At 42.6% G+C, this 22,969-nt stretch overlaps 1 protein-coding gene across 1 annotated transcript in view; it reads right to left on the bottom strand.

Annotated features, from left to right (window-relative positions):
• The window catches only part of LOC128306614 (uncharacterized), a 71,947-nt gene that overhangs the window by 39,782 nt on the left and 9,196 nt on the right, over positions 1 to 22,969 (bottom strand). Inside the window, exon 2 of the mRNA XM_053044173.1 lies at positions 8,824 to 8,971. Coding sequence (XP_052900133.1) covers positions 8,824 to 8,971 — 148 coding nt within the window. The remainder of the gene's footprint in view (positions 1 to 8,823; positions 8,972 to 22,969) is intronic.

Here is a 22,969-nt window from a genome sequence, read left to right as displayed (position 1 = left end):
GAAGAGGGAGGTTTGAGCAAACAACAACAGTAAAAACACACATCGAGATGTTGATTTCGTTAATTTTCTGCCACCCTGCCTGCACACGGTTGGGTTGAGACGGTTGATTGTTGAAAAAAAAAACAATAATGCTTCGCTCGTTCAACTGACATTCTGACAAAGAAATTACCCTTCACCGAAACGGTGTGCAATTCAATATGCCTGCAACACATAACCTGGAAATTCTTCGGAAAGAATGACTCCTTGCGGACGAACCGATTTCCACCCTAAAGAGCGGTGATCAGTTTGATGACTTACACGACTTATGCACGTACACATACAACACTCAGCACCTTCACATTAACATTCACCCACTGGGCAACAATACAAATCAACACACACACTCATCAATCGATATCCAAAAAGGCCACAATCCCACAATCACCACTTGTTGTTGAACGTGTTACTGTTGTTTCCCTTCTGGCGGGCGAATTTTCTGCCAGCGATTGCAAACGATAGCGACACAGGGAAAAACTCTGTTTTCGTGGTGGAGGGCGGGGGGTGGGGCGGGGGTGGGGGTGGTCGAAGAAGAAGGCGGATGGACAGTAGGTGGGTTTTGCGCAATCGCCACTAACTCAAGCGCGCAAAAAGATCCTTGAGATGTTTAAAACACATTGCACCGCGAGAAGAAACCACAAGGGTGAGGAGGATGCGCAGACGGGGGGGGGGGGGGGGGGGGTGGAAAAGCAAGATCATCCCAGCAAGAAATAGATAGTACCCCCTCGACACAAAACCATTAATCGCTAGAGAGAGAGAGAGAGAGAGCGAGAGAAAGAGAACTTTCCTACAAAAACAAAAGGGAAAATTGGATGCGCGGGGGAAAATGCACGAGCGGAAGGGTAACCAGCCACTAATTAAGGGATGATCAGTGTGTCTCCGTGAAGAGCGAGCTCCAATAACAGAGAAAAGAGAGAATGGGAGAGTGATTTTGACTTTCGTTAGAATAAAAATACAAATTTTCACCCCTCTTTCTTAACTTCCACTCCCAACCCCCCTTACGATCAACCCTTTTCCTCGGGGAGGGAAAAACTGATCAATTTATCCGTTGGTGCTTCTCTCGCTCAACATTGGGGGGGGGGGGGGTTCCATCCCTGTTTGCGTCATCGATGTGTGAGTTTGTGTGTATGTGTGTGTAGGGGTTGTTTCCTATCTTTGATAATCCATTTTCTTTCCGGGAGGGGGAGGAAAAACAAATTTTCCACGTGTCCTCACACTCGCAAGTGTGCATGCAGCAAGGTAGGAGACCCGCGATAGCATAGCGTGCCAAATGGCGCTACATTCCAAAGCGGGAAAATTTCACCCCCCCCCCCCACCTTTCACCACCCCCACACATCCAAACCCGCCTAAACTACCCCCAACCCCCCGACATCTAATGGGCATCACACGCTGCGAATCGCTGCACCGGGGAATGTGCAAGGGCAAGAGGGTTGATAGGAACATGGTGGGTGGGGGGGGGGGTTAGGGGGTGGTTTGCCGAGCGGGGGATGGAAAGGGTGTAGTGGGGTGTTGTTTGATGCGAAGGAACTAAAAATAATGATTTGCCGATGTGAATGCTTTCCTATAATAGATATCCCCCTCACCACTCCCTCCCTCCCTCCCACCCAACCCCCTCACCCGACCCTCACCCCCATTTTGTCTTCACTCACCCGAACTTTTCCGTGAACCTTTGCGTTTTTTTTTTTGACGGTGATGTGTATGTATGTATGGGGGGGGGTGGTGAGTTATTCGTATCGTCGTGCAATGTTCGATCATCTGATGAGTGACCGAATTCATTGGGTAGGTTTTGTGAAATTCATACACTGTCAACAACAAAAAAAAACATCGGGACAAACAAATTGTGTACCGATGCACACATGAGGGACGGAAATAGCAATACGGAGTGAACGAGAGAGAACGCGCGTAGCGTGTGAGCGCGATTGCGCATAACGCTTTGTGTGTGCCGGTTGGGTTTTGTAGCGCGCGTGTAAAAGAAAGATGGTGACAGGAAAAACTCAAGTAGTTTCATCCTATCGCACATTCGCGCCTTTTCTCTCACCCCCTTCGGGATCTTTCTCGCCCTGTTTCCGCTCGGCTCGCGGCTCGCATCGTCCCAGTGCATGCGCACACGAACGCAACACAATCCGCGGACGTACCGCAGCGACGGCAAAAGAACACCACTACGGACATGGTGTTGGTGGGAACTCGAAAAATATCGTTACAATGCAAAACTTCACCAACATACGCGCACGCAGCACGCATGAGAGTCAAGAAAGCCAACAAATATGAAAATAAAAAAAAAAACAGACTAATACTTCGGTGAAAGTGGATCGATCGAGCAACAAACGGGACGAATCCCTAAACTTCCTGGCCTGGTTTTCCACACTCCACACCAAAACAAAACGAGTGTATTGTGCTCTTGTGACAACAAGCGAGCGAAAGCAAGATAGAAAAGGGGAGAAAGGGAAGGAGAAAAGGTTCTAAATCAGAAGGGTACAAAACGTTCGACACGACAAAACCGGTGAATTGAACCGCGCGCATCTTGAAGCAATAATAATTCGTCACGGTGGAAATCGAAGCGTTCGAAACATTGGAAAAATTAACCACGGAACGCCAGACGGACCCGAGCGGGGGTGAAAAAACACTTGCGCGAAGTGACAAGAAACGAACAGCAGCAGCAGAGAGAGAGAGAGAGCGCGTCAAGCGATCGAATTTTTAATAGTTTTGCTTGCAGCAGCGTGGTGTTGCGCAGCGGGACCGCATGTTTTCCTTCGCGATTGGCACCAAAAGACCAACCATCAAACAAAACAAAACAAAAAGGAAAGAAAATATCCCACACGATATATGAAGGGATGTGTAAGTGAAGGGCAAACCGATTCCTTAAAACCGATATGACTGTTGCCCATCATAACAATCAAACGCCTATTTGGCTAACAAAACGGGAAATCTTCCATGGACCTACTTTTCACCTTTTTTTTATTCCTTTTCGCTTCGATTGACGAATGTTGCAAGCATTGAATTCTTGGAGGACGCGTTCATAATTTTCATTCGCCTGCCCTAAACGCCAACACCTTTCCTCCCGTTTTCCCCTGCAGGACCCTAGTGGAACGGACCGAAACGCAACAAGTTGCGCTAATTTACAAGCGTGCGCTTTATTTTCATCCTCATCCGCGGGGATTCGCGGCACTTTGCGCGCGAATTTTGTGGTACCGGCGAAAAACGAAAATAAAGAAAGAAAAAAGCACACACCAACAGCAGGGGTTGGTGATAAAGATGAGCACCATCATCGTGCTAAACACGGCTCAACGTAGAATTACAAGACACACCACCCAACAACAGCGTTCCCCTCCGTTTTACTCGCGTCGAGGGGAACTTCTTGCCAAACTCGTTCCAGCTTCGCCAGATCTTACGCGTCTTGCCCATGGAGAAACAACAGAAGCAACAACAAAAAAAAAAACCAGTATGTAAGTCGGACGTGTGTGAGTTAAAATTAGACGGGTCGGAGAGACTATCTCTGTGCAATTTTTGGTTTTGTTTTCTTTTTTTGTTTTTGCCCAACATGGAGCGGAGGACAAACGGTAGCAAAAGGAAACTTTTTAAGAACGAATGGATGTGTTGGGTGGCTGTCAGGAAACATAACTTTCAACGCTAGGGCTCGATGGCGAAGTTCACAAGAGGGTGAAAACTTCCTTTTTGCCACACAAGCAGCCCTACCGCGATGAGAAACTTGCGCTTTTCGAGTTTTTTTTGTTTTTGTTTTTGAGGAATGGGAGGGGGATGGGGAGGGGGGTGAGGGGGTATGGACGAAAAAACCTTGAACGCTAAGGTAACATAAGATACAAGACAGTTAACTTTGCGTTCACAGGAAGCATTGTGACAAAACAACATATTATCGGCAAAGCTACACGCAACCAACATATTGGCGCATCGATTGGGCTTGATCTCTAAGCGAGATCAAGGCAAAAATACAAAAAACAAACAATCTTTATACAACTTTACATAAATGTTACGCTAATGGTACGGTCGATTTCTAAACGTTTATTTACATCTAAAGAAGGGCGAATTCGAAGTAGAAGGACGAAAAAGGGATCCAAAATAAGGGATGAAACATAAGTGCGCGGAATGGAACGCTCGCTGACGAAATCACAAAAAAAAACCAAAAGACCGGGGTTGGGTGAACTTCCCTACGAATTTTACGATACATTAAGATTAACAGAAATCATGGTAAAAATAAGCTCCTTAATGAGTCTCGAAAGATGCTGTAATAAGGGTAAAAACATTTGTCAAGCCATTTTATCGATAAAAGATGAAATTATGAAGTTGGTAGGAGAAAAGCTAGTTGGGCAGCTCGTCTCCTTCGACATAGAGAAGGCTTTCGATAGAGTGAACCCTAAATTTCTATATAAAATATTGGATTCCATGGGATGCAATTGGAAAATCCATAGAAACTCATCACCTATGATGAACATAAACGGAACTCTTCTACCGGAAATTCAAATAAAAAGGTCAGTCAGGCAATCAGGAGTCAGGATATCCTCTAGCAATGATACTGTTCACCTTATATGTAAATTCCATCGTTAGAAAAGTTGAATGAAATGTGCAAATCAGATAATTTGTTAAATACATAAGAAGATGATATATTTGTTATAATAACAGATAGTAAGAAATAAAACATTTTAAAACTATATTTAAAGAGTTTGAAATCGAATCGGGCGCTAGATTTGACCCTAAGCAAATCGAAATCAATTGACAATCGGCACATAACGGACAGGAACAAAATTTTAGTGGATTGGTTGGACAATAGAGACATTTGCGAATATTTTTCACTAACTTTCTCAGACTTACAATCAAATTGAACTGGCTGTGGGAACATCCCACAAAATTAGCTCAAATAAATTGGCATCGCAGTGCAAGAGACTTAAACCTGCACACCAAAAAGACATAGTAGCGAAAACCTATTTACAATTTAAATTATGGTTTGTTGAACCAGATCTGTCAATAAACAAAAAAACTTTTAGCGAATATTACATCAAAACTAGCCACATTTATATGATCAAAAAGGAGGACCAAGAGTAGTTCTGCCTAAAGAACAAGGAAATTTCATGATCCCCAAATTCAAGCTTAAAACCTTAATAGACAACTAAAAGAAATAGAAAACAGTCAATACAGTATAAATTATTAAACTCACATTCAAAATCCACGCTACATGGCAGACATTCCACAATCCGATCCTTGCGTCAAACTTAATACAACTGAAACGGCTTATCTATTGGAACGAATTAATTATAAAACTGCTCCAAAAATCCATCATTTATTCAATTACATTATCACAAATAATTTAAAGAAACATCCCACATTCCAATGGCACAAAATAGGGAAAAACATTAATGAAAATAAGCCTAGTTCCATCCAAAGAAGTACTCTTTATATGTTTGGATAACGATAGAATTCACACACAGAGTAGGAATGGAAATTCAATTACAAAATGGTGCATCATCCTAACTGCGAAATATGCAAATGTGTCGAATGCATGTCGAAAACAAACTAAAGTACTATAAAGTTAGGAAAAACAACTTGTTACTATCTTAGCCAAATTATTAAAGATTATGAAATAATAATACCGGATATAATGCCAATATTGAAATAGAAAGTGAAATGTGAAATGTGAAGTGAAATAGATCAGAACCCTCAAAAAGACAAGCTAAAACAGCTGACAGTGTAACAATGGCATGGTTAATAGAAAATTCATCATTTAAGCTCATTTATAAGAATAGAGTAATCAACTATTAATTGTATTGTTTTTATTAAAATTGTTTTTAAAATATAATGTTATGTGGCATGTTACACCCTTCGCTATTTACATCACGCGTTTGAAATAGGTCGTCAACTAGTTCCGTACTTCCGAACAAAGGCGAGTACGGTGTCGCGGTTTCGAAAGGGCCAGGTTAGGGTCACCCCTAAAATTCGCTCACCACACTCTAAAGATGTCCCAAGCGCATCATCATGTGCGTAACCTCCCACACACAGCATACGCGTGCGCAAACCGATTTGCAGCATTGGTTGGGGGTGGTAAAACTTGAACTTGAATCAACACCAACAACAAAAACCCAAACGCCAAAATCGCATGCGTGTTTTCGTCTCGCTCGAGCAAAAGCTCGTACACATCAACACAGCATAAGCTTTTCGGGCGAAGGAATTTCTATGCAAAAACACCCCCAACCGCCAGGGAATGATATTTTTAAAAACATCATTCGACTACAAAGCCGCTACCGACGATGTAACTAAAAAAGAGTGATTAGTTTTTTGGTTCGTGTGTGCTTCCTTTTCCATCTTACGCAAAAGCTAACACGCGGATGGTTGAACAGCGTAGAAATGATGCTGTCATTTACAATGCTTTTTCGCGGTGAAACGACACTAAATCACATTTCACAATGTTCCGTTTCAGTCAACCCGAAACCGATTTCTCGACAGCCGTGTTCGGAACCCACAAACAAATAAGTAAAGAACACGCGTCCGGAGCGGGGCTGAGGTTGCCGAAGCAAACCTCACACGGGGAGAACACACCTCTTCGAGGCTCGATTTTTATGAGCCTGGGGGCCTTTTTATTCCTTTAATTTGCCAAAACTTTAAGCGCGACCCAAACGAAGCGAATCGGCGGGAAGAGCTAATTAATATAAAATCATAAAGGCGCATGCATGCACCACGCTTGAAAGTACCGGGGGGAGGGGGGGGGGGGGAAAGGAGCGCTGGACGGTGTTATTATGCTCCAAAGTTCTTATGGGGCGGGTTGGGAGACAAAGGCATGGCTGGGTTTGGGATAAATGAGGAATTATAAAAAAAGGAACCTGAACCACCATCGTAAAACCCTCGTGTCCTTCGGCCCAGTGCCTACATTCTAAAACCGAAACAGGAACATGGCCAAAAAGGTTAGCAACATTCCCAGATGCAAAAAGGACCGTGCTGACACCGTCTCTTTTTGTTTTTACCAAATCCCAAATATGTCTGAAAAATAAATGATCACGTCGAAAACACCAAAAATTATAAAGAAATTACAAACAAAAGTTAAAAGTGATTAACGAAATAAGTGACCCGAATCGAAGACCCGAATAAATGTTCTTCCATTGTCTAATACGATCCACAATCAACCACATCAGATCATGCGAGGGACGATCATTGATAAATTGAATGTGATGGAGCCTCTGTAAGAAAGGTTCCTATATTCAGAAATAGTTGAACATCGCTGGTCTAAAACAATTTGTACATGAACAGAAGAAGAGAAAGAAGAGAAAGCGCGTTGCGAGAACTTCGAAAATGTTATCTATAGAATGTATGCTATTCTAGGCTAATGTAACACGAAATAAATAAATAAATAAATATCTGCTTGGTGCCGTCATTGAATTCGTTCAAATATGATTGGCCAATAGCGAAATTTAATGCCAACGATTACTCCACACGATCTAGATAAGCCTAGACTCCGCAATCTTGTAGAGGTGTTTGCAGAAAAACAGCTCAAAGTGTGTTGATCGCTGAATGAGTAACCCTGTAACCCTGCTAAACATAACGTACATATTTTACCAAAAGACATTTTTTGAAATATTGACAATGTGGTGATAATTATTTTCCCTTCGCATGATTATTTAATGCTTGAAAAGGTTAAGTGGTACATCCTGCACAACAGAGAGTTTTATGTGTATTATATTGTATTTTTTGGGCCTTTATTTGTCCGCCCAGAGCGATTAACTTAATGAAGCGTAATAGCCTCTTTGAGTGAAATCCTTCACTTAGATTAAATTTTATAATTTAATGAAATTATTTTTGTTCTAATAAATTTTTCGGAACTTTTTGTAGTACTTTTGTTGCTGTAGTAGTAGTTTGTGGTAGTATTTAACATAATATAATCTTAATATATTGATTAATTTTATCACAATTTTCGGATTTTTTCATCTAATAGTAATATTGAACACTCGTCACTTTTAGATAAATTTGATTGGTGACATATGCACTAATAACCTTGAAATAAAGTGCATTTTTTGTTGACTGTTGTTAGAAAAGTACACTTTTATCCAACTTAGACAAGCTTTTTCGAGTTCGCGTTGACGATATAACCCGGGGATATTAATTGATTGACTGTTTGCATACACCACAAACACCGTGAGGGGGAAGCAACACTTTTTTCCAGCGTTCCACTACTTTTCCGTTGCCACAATGCGAAACAGCGAACGGAACAGAGCGAGAGAGAGAGATAGAGAAAAAAATGCATTCCCCGACGACCCGGCAGGATCATGGAACGACCTGTTGCATTTGGTCCCCGGGAGCGGGTGGACTCGGGTGTTATTTTTATCTCCACACTCACAGCCACCCATTGCCGAAGTTATGGAAACCGAATGTGGAAAATTCCGACGAACAGCGGATGGATACGTATCCCGGAAGCAACAGAAAAATGCGTCTAAAAACAGAACGCAGAACAAAACTGGCGCGCGAACAACTAGAAACGGAACGGAAAATAACCCCCACCGGGGGTTTCGACCGGAGGATTTAGTGTCCTGCTTACCGGCGCTGTTTTTTTTTTTTTAATTGACTGTGACAGAATAACGCGACGCTTCGGGTGGTTTTCGGTTAATCGACATTTGCCCATATGTGAATGAGCAAATCATCGACACTCGATCGAAGTTCGGATTGTCGCCATGCCCATGTTGTGTGGTGCACGGTTGTTTTAGAAATTCGCTTTACTTCAACTGCATGCATGTGTGTACCGTTTAAATATGTATGTGAACAAATATATAACAAGATAATAAAATCGAAACTTACCGGACGCGTCGAGGTGCCGAGGATTTCGGACGTACGGCGGGCTACATGGGACGGCTGAACGGGACGGGTTGTGGGCCGTTGTGTTCGTCTCGGCTGGTTTTGATGAGCCTGGTTGAGCGGATTCCGGCCGCTCGGTCCAGCTTGATTGCTGTAGAAGATAGAACATATATAATGATTAAAATAATGATTTAATTGATTGAAAAAATAGTGTAATTGATTAAAAATTATTAAATACTTGTACCTATTGTATGAAATTAATAAAAAATTAAACAATAAAGGTCACTGAACGTAAAAGCTTTCAAGATCACTATAATATATAATATTGTACAGCAGGTGATAATAATGTACAATGCGAGACTAGATATTAATATACTAAAACAGACATGTCAAACATCTGGCCCGCGAGTTCTTCGAATCCTGCCCGCAAAGGAATAATGAGAGCATCGATTTTTGTATCGATATTTATATATTTTAATGAATATTAATAAAAACAAAATGCGTTCAAGATTATCACAAAACCATCGCGATAGTGTATTAAAAGTTACTTGCACCCACACAATGAAACCTAATATTCAAAAGTTAGTCAAAGGTAAGAGAAAGCAGGTGTCAGGAAAATCAGGACATTTATAATGTTAAACATTTACATGCGGAAAATATAATTTTTAAAGTTCTTTACTGTTACTGATACTATAAAACGGCTGAATTAACTTTTTCCTATGATTACTTACAATGAAATAAATGTGTCTAAGAAACATAGGAACCTAGAACATAGAAATGTATCTTACGTGTAAATTTTTGGAATTTGAATATCTTTGCAAGAGTGTTATGTACATAAATATTAAGTATATTCAAATGTAATGGGTTATGAATTATGCCGTGTATAACTATTATTTTAAATCGCGAAAAATGTCCAGGCTGGATGCATGTAGTTAGGCAGGTTTTGCAACACAAAAGTGATATTTTCGGAGTTGGCCCGTAAGATCATTTTTGTTAGCAAACCGGCCCGCAAGCCAAAATGAGTTTGACATCACTGTACTAAAACAATTAAATTGAATATCATTAAATTTCTGTTCTATTTAAAGCAAAACGATCATTGGAATTATTGGAATTGAGTGAATTTTCGTGTCAGAGTATGTAGACAACACATATCACATTGACTTGACGCATTTTGTTAGTTCTCTTTTGGGGGGGGCACTACTGCAATGTTCAACACATGAATGGCTGCAATAGAAGATACTACAATAGATAAGCAGGAGCCTGATTTGGAAGTGAGATCGTCAAATATCAGCACAACTGGTAAAGGTGATTCGTTCGATAAAATCAGCTTGAGTTCACAGATTTTCGCGAAACTTTGAGACATTGAGCTTTGGGAAGTTATGGTTTTGGAGTTTCTACTCTGCAACACGCAACCACCCTCTTCCCCAGTATCCCATATCACCTGCTATAACAGCATGGCAGGAAAAGTTGATACCATCGGGTCTGTGTACTCGCCAGGATGTGATCAATGTGTGATCAATTAGACGACTTATTCTCGCCCGCTTCCTTAGACACTCGGGACACCACCGCACCACCTTCCTCAATGCGTTGGCCGTACACGGTGTAACGCTGCACCCAAAATGCAATCGAACGTCGGCAGAACACTCGGCTGAGATGTTTGTTTTTGCAGCACAATTGATGTCCAACCGTGACCGGGTACGCGCACCGAACGCCGATTATCAACTGGCGTGATCTTCGGCGAGATGGTGGCCAACCATGACCGACCCATTAGCCCTGGGATGGATGGGATGTGGACAGTGTCTCGAACCGAACCTCCGTACCGTTTGACAAATCGTACTGCCGCGGGGGAGTAGTTGATAGTTTTTCCTACTCCCTGCACGCCCGGCCAGCAGTTGCGAGCCGCTTCCGCCCTGTTCAGACACTAGCCACCCACCGAAGGTGAGCCGGAGAGGATTTACGGTTAAAAACGCCAAACCAGGACACAAACGGTGCGGGAGAAACTCTCGCGATGAAGCAACTCCGGTGAGCTGCCACATCCCGCGATTGACGGAGATGTAACAACGAGGGGTGTGGGTCTCGGGTCCCCCAACGGGATTGGGGGAATAGGTGATCGAAACCTCTAAGGTAGCCAAAAACGATTTCCTTTCACCAATAAAAGTACAGGTATATTATTCCTTTCTGCAGCAACCGTCCAGAGCGGGTGTAACATAGGCAATAAGTGATTTGAATTATTCATACCCGCGTGCTGCAGTATGCAGGGGTTTTCCACAACACTACCCGACTGTTACAACAAGCACGGTAAATGATAGGACAGGTGTCATAGCACCAGATGATAGCACAATTGTGGCATATAATAACAGAAAGCTGGACGGCAAACAATATGTTATAACATTTGTTATGCATTATTATTTGAAACGAAATTTATTGTGACAATCATTATTAAAAACAATTATCATCTGGCTGTTATGATACGTCTGGGTGAATTTTGACATCGTTGTTACTTCACCTACTGTTAGGTGACCTTTTCGCTATCATCTGGTGTAATTATTTTAAAAATTGCTCTGAAACCCCTGCAATTTTTTTGGGATAGTAAAGCTTACTTGGCAATGTGTAGATTATATGCGCAATTAGTTATTTAACCAATCACCCTCGGTTAGCCCTTTCTAATAAAGCCTGTTTTCTTTTATAAGGCATCAGATCCCACTATAAAATAGAAATACTGCCTCGACAATGGGACAATAAATGACCATTTCCTTAACTTACTATTAAATCAACCCAAGGAAAACAACGGAATGCTCACAATAACCCACCTTTTTTTTCGTTCAACCTAATACCGTGCGCATTGATGATTGCTTTTGGGTGGAGTGCAGCTATTTTCCTACCCAGTCATGCAAAGGCGGAGTCTCTTGGTCGAGTTTCTTTTGTTCTCATAGTCAAATTTTGAGTTGAGTTTCTTTCGAGTAGACAACCGACAGGAAGACGAACTTCAACCTTCACGCACACACTCTCACCGCATGGTATATAAAGCGGCGCGTAACCACGCCCGCTTCAGTCGCCCGGCGGCTTTTGCAGCGTGTGGACCTACGCCGGATCGTAGCAAAAATATGATTCTATGCAAAAAAAAAGGGGGGTGGGGGACCTAGCACCACTCTCTGGCTCTCTCGTGAGAGCCGTTATCAGAGAATGATACTCTTTTTCCCCATATATTTGCGTGGCGATAGTGCTGTAATGAAAGAGAATATTGGATTAAGTCGGTCGAGCAGCAGCAATAGGTACATCCTTCAGGGTCGCGCGAGTAGCTTGGCTCACGTGCGTTGCTAACGGTTTATAAACAAAGCCTAACGGGAAGGATTTTTGTCATTGAAAATTTTGAAAAACATTCAAATGGCTTGGCGATTGGCTGTTTTTAAATAAAACATAAAATTTAAGGCATTTTGAAATAATTTTTGCATTGAAAAATAATGAAAAAAAATTTTTGGTATAAGTTTTAGAACTTTTCAAACACCATAGAAAGATGTTGTATTTTATTCTTTACATTTTTGTAGAACATCATTTTTATCTATCTCTGCTACTTTTCTAGTTATTCTTAAAAATATGTAAAAATTGTGGAAAAATCACCACTGTTATGTATAGAAAAACTACATTTCTTATTCTTAACCACTTTGTAGAACAATGTATGTATCTAACACTTAAACTTTTCCTGCTATTGTTAAATACTCCCGTGTGTTACCGATCGCCACAAAGCAATGTCTTCGAATGTATCAAATTATACCTAGTTTTGATCATTGAATTTGTGCGCTTGTCCTTCAAATATCTTAGGAAAAAGTGTTCCAATTGTTTAGTTAAAGTGTTGCCAATACTTTACAACCGATGGTTTATAAATAAATAATAATTTAAGTACGATTAAATGCAGAAATCCACACACGCCAGTCAGTTGGACGCTTTAAATGAGAGGTTGAATATGTGGGCTTCGAGCCGCATATGCTGAGCTGCAAGGCGCGTAAGCTGCAAGGACAAAATTTTACTCTAGGTCGGCAGACGCGAGCACAGTACACAGGTACCTGTCGACACACGCGTTATCGGTCGGTCGCTTTGAATGTGTTCGCCTATGCGTACATAGGCGCGTAAGCTGCAAGGACAAAATTTTATTTTAGGTCGGCAGACGCGAGCACAGTACACAGGTACCTGTCGACACACGCGTTATCGGTCGGTCGCTTTGAATGTGTTCGCCTATGCGTACATAGGCGCGTAAGCTGCACGGACAAAATTTAACTCTAAGTCGGCAGACGCGAGCACAGTACACAGGTACCTGTCGACACACGCGTTGTCGGTCGGTTGCTTTGAATGTGTTGGTGCGTTGCGATATCCGTATACGCGCGATGGAGGGCGTGGATCGCGTACCGTGATTTTGCGTGTGTATCACGTGTGTGTTCGATTTTTTATCTCGCGTCGCATGTAGGCCAGAACGAGAGATCCGAATAAAAAAAAGGTAGGCGGAGTCCATTTGCTCGTTGGGTACCATAGTGCTATGCGAATTTGCGTTGCAAATACTTTCGTGTGCGCTGGGAATGAATGTTTCTGTCAACGTTTGTACTGCTGTTGGCTGAAGGGCGCAGTAATTAGGGTCTTTTTTCGGTACAGACGGGTTGTTTAGTAGTGCGCGACCCATTGGGCGAGGGCAATATGGACTAGAAATTATCACCCGTACAACTGTCCCCCGGTTCTGGAGGTTAACTTAACTGCCAAAATCTGTCCCTCCATCCCCTTTCAAGGGAACATGCTCTGCACACCCCTTTCGAAGAAAAGGAGAATGAGAAAAGGTTAACCATTCAACTCCACCGCTCAGGGGGCGTTAAAATATGAATCACATTCGGTGACCGTCGCACAGCGCTCCGTTGGCATTATTGGCGCTTCGTTTTGATTCTCATTCGCGACATCTCAGCTTCGCGACACATAACGACTTCGCGCACCGTCGCGCCTCCTGGACGCCTCCTGGACACACGGAAACAATCGAAACCAAACCGCGCCACAAATCTAATTAACCGACACGTCTAGCACTTCCATGTGCGGTGACTTATTGGTCCGCCGGAAGGAGATCGTCCGGTGTTGAGTGTTTTGTTGTGTGGGCAACATGATGCACAGCAATGAGTAATGCAAACACTATTTCTACTATTTATGAAGCTGTTTCCATCACTGGGATAAATTCTTCCCGCGAATATTATTGTTGTCTTCGAAGGAAATTAGATTTTCATTTGTAGCTCTTCTTTACGTAACATCAAAGATATCAAAAGATGCAAAATAGACCATTTATTTGTAACAACTACTTCGAAACCAGTCTTTAGATGCACTCGATCGACACTGTTCGTAAATCGGATCATATCCATTATTATATCCGAATACAGCCAAAATGACATTCACATTATGTTGTTCTCTTCTGTCGCAAGCAGAAAGCATCGAACAGTAGCAATCGAATTCTATGGCATACGTGACGGATAAACTGCAGCCGGAGATTGATGCTTGCAGCTCGCGAATCGAACAAACGATATGTGAAACAGAAGTTCCCCCCGACCGAGAAGAGAAGGTAAAGATGCTAGCGAGAAAATCTAAAGAAGCACCGACGTGAGTGGCAAAAGACGGACCCCCAACCGTAACAACGCCTACCACACCAAGAGCGCGTAAGCATTGGCAACTTTTGCAATCAATGGTCCCGTCTCCCGGTGTGATTTACGAACACAGCGATACACAGCCATTTTATTGTTCTTAAGAAATTGCGTTGATAAGGTAACAAAGCTTCTTTGCGTAGCGGGCACCCCTTGGAATGATTCATACCCTTCCCGAGTGCAAAAGAGAGACATCAATGGGAGCTGTTAGGTATTTATAAATAAACGTTTTTCTTTAGCAGACCGCCAGCACTCCCAAAAGACCCACAGATGCACACATTAAAACTGGAATGGACAGCCTTCAAAAGGGAGGATATGCTGCCCCTTAGTGATGGGTTCTGTGGAGCGCACCCACGAATGTTCCGATCCGGTTCCGGTAAGTGTGACTTCGATTCTGATTTCGGAAAAAAAGAACTGCCAGTTCCGCTCGGAACCATTTGGAGTCGTTCGGAACTATTTGGAACTGTCTGGAACCGTCGGAACTGTTTGGAACTGTTTGGAACTGTTTGGAACTGTCTGGAATCGTCCGGAATCGTTTGGAACCGTCGGAGTCGTCTAGAATCGTTGAAAACGCCTGAACCGTCCGGAACAATTGGAAACGGCGGAAACATCGTACGGAACTGTCGAAATCATAGTCGACGAGACTAACCCTCACCTCTCCCCATCCCACCATCAATCGATTCCGACAGTTCCGAATGATTCCGACGGTTCTGAACTGTTCCGGACGGTTTCGATCGATCCCGCTAGTTCCGAACGATTCCAGGATGGTTAAAAACGGTTCCGACTGTTCTGATTGCACCTACATTCTGGAACCAGTTCCGACAATTTTTGGAATCGTTCGGATTGTGCCCATCACTACTGCCCCTAAGATGCTATGTGCAAAGCGGTAAGGCGAGCCGATCGCCCATCTGAACCAAAAGCCCAAATTTATGTTTTGATTGACTTTTATTAGGGTTTTGACCAAACGGGAAAAAAGGCAGATTCGATGTACTTTTCTTAACTTCAAACATAGGAGAGTATTTTGTCGTTGTTGTTGTGAAGGCGATAACAGTTTTTTTTTTATAGAACAAGCCTAGTTGCAGCTCACAACAAGGAATGCGATCCCCAATTAAGTTCCTTTTAGTGTGATTATTTATTCGTCAAAAACCTTCTTCTTTTCGTGTGTCTCCGCGAATCAATACCCTTCGGAAGAAATCGCTACACGCTGAAATTCATCGTAGGTAACTCGGGTTCGATGACTTCTCGAGGGGGGTGTTTAACACGGCGCCGAACATCAGTTGACCTAACATATCGACCGCCGATTTCCATTTCTTTTTTAAGGTGCCGCAAGAATGCCACGACCACTCTCGTGCATCAAAAAATCCCGCGGTAGCCGTGTCCATTTAGTCACACCCCGAGCGTGTGGGCAAGCTGACCGATGGTTCAGAACAGAACAAACCACAAAGCACCACACATAATTCGGTGCGGCATTAATAATTGCTGTTATTCTATTCGCGCATTCGCCGAACGGACGAACGGACGCACGGACGGACGGATGGGATGATACAATATGCCACATAAAGTTATGCCCGTTCTGACTCGGTGTGACGGATAAAATACCCCCCCCCTTTTACCAGAGTCACAAATGAATCAGACACAGGTGTCGCAGGTATCTTCTTTAGTGACCCTACAACCTCAGGGCGGAATTAGCATGGCCCACCTTCTGGCCCTTCAACTGGGGGGAGATGATCGGTTCTGGTGGAAACTGATGGAAAAGCCACCAAAACAAAACCCCCCCGGGGAAACTCAATCGAAAGTTGTTAGAATACCGATGGGCATACTGCTGAAAACATCTGGTATCACATGTTAACTGCGGGGGTATCGACTCCACCGGCAGAGCTGGCCGTCCTGGGCGTCAAATATGAAACCGGGTCCGGTTTTTTGGTTTTGTTGTTGTGTTTTCGTTTCTGGGAGAGTTAAATCCGGATTTTTTTTTTGGCATTGGAGTCGGAACGCGGTGTCATAAAAGTCACTCTCCCCCCCCCCCCCTCTTCCTCCTCCTCCCTCCTCCTTCACTTCCTTTGCCGGTACCCTTCGATCATCGTTCGACGTGTGTTGCGCGTCCGTTGGGTGCATCCGTGCTGAAGATGGATCGGGTTCTGGTCGGCCCAGTGGTCGGCAAAGTATGGCTCGCGGGCTAACGTCATACTTTGATACATTCAATGGTGGCTCCTCCGAAGCCGAAAATGATCCACCTTATCCAACCTATCCCAAGCTAATCACAAATTTTAACCACATTTAAGCGCTATTGGCTGATGCATTAGAATATTCTGATAAATTCACAAAATATTGACGACCACTGGCCTGTGCCCATTCTGATATGCCGAGCTTGAGAACCGGCCCTGCATGGAAGGCATCACCGTATAACCCGTATGCCGTGCGCGTATGATTTATAACACCCCGCGTAATGGGTGGAGAGCAGATTCCCATGCAGAAAATTTTATTTCCCTCCGTTGCATTGCTGCACAGCGCCCCATGGGATGCCTGCTGGATGCTGCGGACAGGAACGCACCAAAGGTCTCCTCCTTAAAACATATGCAACTTTAATGAGTTCATTTAAAACTGAAACAGCATGCGCTTATCATGGCAGCCACCACACCCGATGTGTTTCGAGGGTGTCGTGGTGTTGCTGGGATGTACTTTGCAAAACTTTCTCACACCCAATGTCCCTGAGCCAGCCATTGAAAGGAGAATCATTTTCCCATGTCGCGCAACGCAACGCGCAAAAAAATCCAAAGGCACAACCCAAAGCCAAAGACGATATTGACAAAGTCGAATCTGATTTCGCTGCTACCGTATTGCTTATGATTGGCCATGTTTTTGCTACACTTCCTGCCCCCCCCCCCCTTTGAAGCGCGGGAACCGATTCGGTTTTTGAAGATGCGGATGAGTGAAGATGAAGAGATGATGTTCGAAAACATATTGTGCCGCTGCATTAGCTACATCCCGGGCGATTGATATCCTCCCGGTACGGAGGTTTTTTCGATGCAAAAGGAGAAAGCATCAAACGCGTCTCAGCCAATATGCAGGCACGCGGCTACGGCACGGGGGCGTATTGATTCCGGTGTGCAGATGCAGATTGTTATTGTTGTTGCAACGGCCGACCACAGTAAATGCCTCCCTCTGGGGGCGATAAAAGTGACGGGCGTTTGTATGGGGGCTAATACACGGTTTGCAATGTGCTGCGACTTCAGCCTGGAACGGCATCCCGCTTGTCGGGGGGCTTGGAGTTTTACCGGTGTGGGAAGGGAGGGAAGGAAAGGCGGGGGAGATGCTAACGTTTAGTGCAACCGCGGTGCAATTACAATATGCTGGGGCGAGGTAGAAAATAGATACACAACACAACACAACCACACACAACCCATCGCTGCCCCTGTGTCCGGCCGGGGGTTTTTCTTTTTTTTTTCATTATGACACACAAAAATTTTTCCGCTGCCATTCTCAAAACGAAATCGCATCGTCGCCTGCACAGCACACTTGTGCTGATTTCCTGTGTTTTTTCCCCCATCCGTAGGTGAAAGATCTATGTTAATCGCATGCACATGGTGTTTTGGAACGGATACCGTTTGAAAAGGGTTTTGGGGGGGGTATTTTAAAACCCACCGCACAGGGTGGCACACATCCGGGAAAATATTGATGAAGATGATACTTGCAAACTAAACTTCCACCTCTGCCGGGGCATGTGGTTTGCTTGCGTGTGGTTAGTTTTCACCATTCAAAACAACCCTTTGAACTCCTACTGCTAGCTGCATCTAATAATGGAGAGGATGATTTTTGAATTCCATTTAACCCCATTCCACTCATTTCTCGTGATGATATATTTAAAATTCATATTTAATATATGATTAAATATGATTTTTGCTTATGTTTGAGTAGTTACGTATTTCTTTGTTTTCAATAATTATAACATTATTTAAAAATGCAGACATGATAGCAGTTCTGTACCTTTTCTTCATATTATCCAAAGCATTTGTGTATCACGCATTATCTCGCAAAATAAGTTCCAAATGTGACATTCAGCTACACACTCTTTAAACTTATGTTCTACGTTTTCTATTGTCGTACATTCAAGCCAGTTTGCATGTGTGCTCATTCCAGATTTTTATTTTAGTTGATATTTTTCCGTTAACCAACAGGGTGGCATTGGCTTCTTTGTTTAGATTTAAGGGCGTTTTATATAATATTTTAATATTATTCCAAATCCTTTTCCAATTGCAGTGGTAATACTTTATTTGCACGTGTGGTCACGGATATGATTCAAGAACTTTTTTGTGTACTAATTTAGCAGATGGATATTCAACAGTACTTTGTTTGTTTGAGAGAGGTAATTTTAATGTTTAATGTTTTTTAAGCAAGCGTAGAAGGAAGAAATATCGGAAATATTGGGTGGATTATAATGTTTGATATATCATTACTTAAAAGGCATTACTTGTTTTTCTTCAAGGAATCGATTTATAAGTAAAGATTTTAATGTTAACTCAGACACAAGGCGGTTTAATCCTCCCTTTGTTTTCGGTAACGCAAGTTGATGCATTTTTACGCAAAGTCCTCTCTGATTCCACGTAAATGATCCGAATTGAATTGTTATACGTCCTAAAAAAATACTTATTGATTGATAATACTGAACCTACATACCATAATTTTGATGTGAGATATGTGTTGATTGATTATGATTTTTCGCTGTATATTGAGTTCTCTAGTTTTATGTTGCCTTATTATTTGCGCAAATTTTGTGGGTTGTAGCATCCCAGTTTAATTTGATAGTGAGTCTTAGGCAGTTAGTGAATATTATTCCAAGAATTTTAATTCTTTATGAATTTTCTACCCAGTCAACAGCTGTTTTGTTGTTTTTCAGAAATAAACCCTCGACATAGGGATAGGGGTCGATGATGTTTTATTAATATTTAATCTTGCTTCACATCCAAATGCCAAAAATCGTGAAAAGCGGTTTTAATGAGTTCTATTTTGTCCGTTTTTTTTGTGGTTATTAATGAAATATCATTCGCATAAGCGTTAACTAAGTCGTCTTTGCCATTACATATATCATCCAATTTGTTCAATAATTTTGGATAGAAATATATGGCGAATAGGAGCATTCCAGTTGGATCCCCTTGCCTCACAGATCTTTGCACAGTTATAGGTGGATTGTATATAAATCCAAGACGCAACACCCCCGCGTGACAATTTTATCGTCAAACTGCCATCGAAAGCCCCTTCCACAATGGTGCCGAACTGAAACTGATTTGAACTAAATCTGAACTATATGAAGTCACTATGCTCGTTTCATTAATCTGTTGGACGGTCGTTTAGAATGACTACGACTAGCGTCCCACTTTAATCGCCTTGAGCGGGGTCAGGAGGTCTTTCTCTCGGTTTGCTTAAGCTACTGGTGCGTTTTATATCGCCATTGGCTCACTAGTAAAAGGGTGTCGCCTGATAGGTTTGAATCCACCGGCAGTACGCCGCTCCCTAAATCCGATTCTCCACCATTGCTTTCCAACCCTCTCTTATTCTTTCCGCATATGTGCCCCGCATATTGATATTAAACAGTGTTATAGGTTTCAATTATTTTTTTTTATTAGAACATAAACCTCAGATTCAAGGCACATCAACCGTTCTGGCATTGAGGCGACTTTATCAGACGAATTAAGCGTATTTTCGACAGTCGGGTGTAGAAAATTAAGAAGATTCTTTAGAAATTAATTGTCTACCCCTATGCCATGTATTACCTCAAACAATCTAGAAATATTTAAACATCGGCAGATGATCCGACCGTTCTCAGTCCCACATAAAGGTTAGTGATGGACGTGAGCATCATGAAAAAAGTGCATCTGTGGCAAAAACTTTAAATAAATGCAGGGCAGGCTTGATATTAACACTACAATACTACGAACAACTAGATATAGAATTGCTTAGCAGACAGTAAAGGCGCTAAAGATCCCTTGTAGTCCAACAACTCTGTTGACACGTGTAAAAATGACCTCTTCTAGCTTCATATAACCGTCCTCGAGGTTTATTCCTCAGGGTGAACAAATTAAACTTTAACATAGATCTAAATTGCTTTGTTCAAATTAAGCGCCTTAAATTATTGTAAATGAGTAAACAAACTACTGTTTTTTACTGCATGTTAATAACAGCGATAACGTACTTCCTGACTATCTAATGTAACGCTGACAATAAAAAATGCCCGTAATGATGCGCTAACGACTACGTAAACTTGCAAAAGGTGGTGATGCCCATAACGGGTGTGTGATGAGTCCTATTGACATATGATGAAATCTTATGGAAGAAACATTCAATAAGTGGAGTTGTATTAAATTTTCGACTTCCATACAAGGATCAGACAAATAACAACGGATTTTGAAGGTCTACGGTGTCTAAAATACTATCCAAAATTCTAAAGTTTTCTATCCATACACCCAGCATTAAAATTGAATTAGAATGCGAAACAAACATTAGAATTGGGAGTTCCGCAGAGATGCGCTATTCGTTGGTTGAATTAGCGTAGAGAGCTCTTCCTTGTTATTGTTTTCGACGCACCTTTCCCAAATGATTAACTCAATGGCACGAGTTCATTAGCGGATCGATTCCCTGAAGGCAGTCTGATCAACGCAGCTTCTAAACATTTCTTATCAGATGTATCTCAAGATCATGATAATAGCAAAACATATCTGTGGCCACCTCCTTTTCGGGTCATTTTTGCCCCAACCAGTATATAACTCTAAGGTTGCTTTAACGTGAAGCCCAGACCGATTTGATTTTGACGAGTTGTTCGACGCACAAATCAAAGAGAGCCCGAAAGAAACAATTATCGGTAGTGAAATGGTTTTGACGAAGATTTTTAAAATCATATTAACAACAAGCATAACATTATTAACAAATCATATAACAATATGATCTATTTCAATGTGTCTAAAATCTCGCCCAAGCTTCAAGAACTGTTCCAAACCTATCAGGCCCCTTTTGGTGGAAAGGTATGCCGATCCCACTGCCGAAGGTTTCCGACAGCGTCGCTTCCTAACACACGCGCATCGCACACATCGTCTACATATCATTACTATATATGGTCATGCTGAGCGCGCTCTGCTGTGCCCCGTGTGCGATTCTTCCGATTCGCGCACAACCCCAACAAAGGCTTTCATTGGGATCGCGTTGCGTGCGACGCCATCATCGCCCGGAAGACAATACCATGTTGAAAATGACACCGGAATTCTTGGCGACAGGAAGGGCAAGATCTGCAAATGATAAGTAACAACAACCAAGTATGCGTCACACTGCCAAGCGCCAAACAAAAACTTGAAGTGTTTGTGACCAAAATTTTCCCCATGATCATGTCGATAGAGAGCGATTTCTTTATCAAAACGGTTCGAAACCAAAAATCATAAAACGCCTTTCGAATGCATGGATAATGCCGGCTCAAACGGCAAATTAGTTTCAGACCGTCTCAACTCAAAAACACACATGGTGCCGCAATAAAGGGTCATATTACCGGGCCCTTCGCTCGGTGAGAGTTTTGTTTTCGTCCACTTTTCGTTTTACCAGTGGGCATGCATGGGCCACCGATAAATGCACCAATACACACACACACACACACCGGTACATCTTCTCACCAACCCCCGGGGGCGATTGGCTGTGTCGAAGATTTTCCAGATTTACTTCTTAACCATTGTACGCATGTCGCGTAAATGGTGGGACCTTATTTACAAGACATTTTTATTATCCTCGCCAGTAAAATGCAACGCTCGCTCTGCTTGACCCGCGCTCGTACGTTACGGCTGCTGCGAAGAGCCCTGTACGAAACCCCCGAACGAGTACGCGCACACATGCGTCACATTCGAAGTGGCAACCGTAAAAAAAATTTTAATAAGTTTGTGGTTAGCACCAGAGTGTTGCTGGTTTGGTTCCTTTAACAATGAGCATGACTCATGGCGCGGAAAGCCAATGTACGCTGCAGCGAACGTGAAGGATCATGTTGGGCGTCTTTGGAATAGGATTGAACGAAACGAAAACAGTTCCATCCCAAAATAACGATGAGAACTTCCAACACGTTCTAAATTTCGGCTTATCGTCGTTATAATTGTAACAAAATTCACACTGTTCGAAGCGTTGTGAATTATGAATTTTGCCCGTACTTTAAAAAAAGAAAATTCTTCAACTCGCCTGATCGTCACCCCGTCACTCATTATATAATGCAGAGTCGACGGTGGGTGATGTGTTAATTTCGTCGCCAATATTCCCCAATTTAATTTTAACACCCCACACGGAAACTACTAAACAAGACGCTCGCGACACACGCCCCATCTTCGCTTAGTACCCAATTGACCGGACGACACTGGCAAGGTAAGGTTACTGGCAAACCGATCAATAATGAAATTATTGTCTCCGCATGGTTCACCGTCGAGCGGCGGGCAAGGTGTTCATAAACGACCAACGTTTTTCCACCCACGACT

The sequence above is a fragment of the Anopheles moucheti genome, chromosome X (assembly GCF_943734755.1).
Source record: "Anopheles moucheti chromosome X, idAnoMoucSN_F20_07, whole genome shotgun sequence".
Classification (NCBI taxonomy): domain Eukaryota; kingdom Metazoa; phylum Arthropoda; class Insecta; order Diptera; family Culicidae; genus Anopheles; species Anopheles moucheti.
The sequence above is the reverse complement of the archived record's forward strand: the minus strand, read 5'-3'. Positions and strand labels throughout refer to the sequence as shown.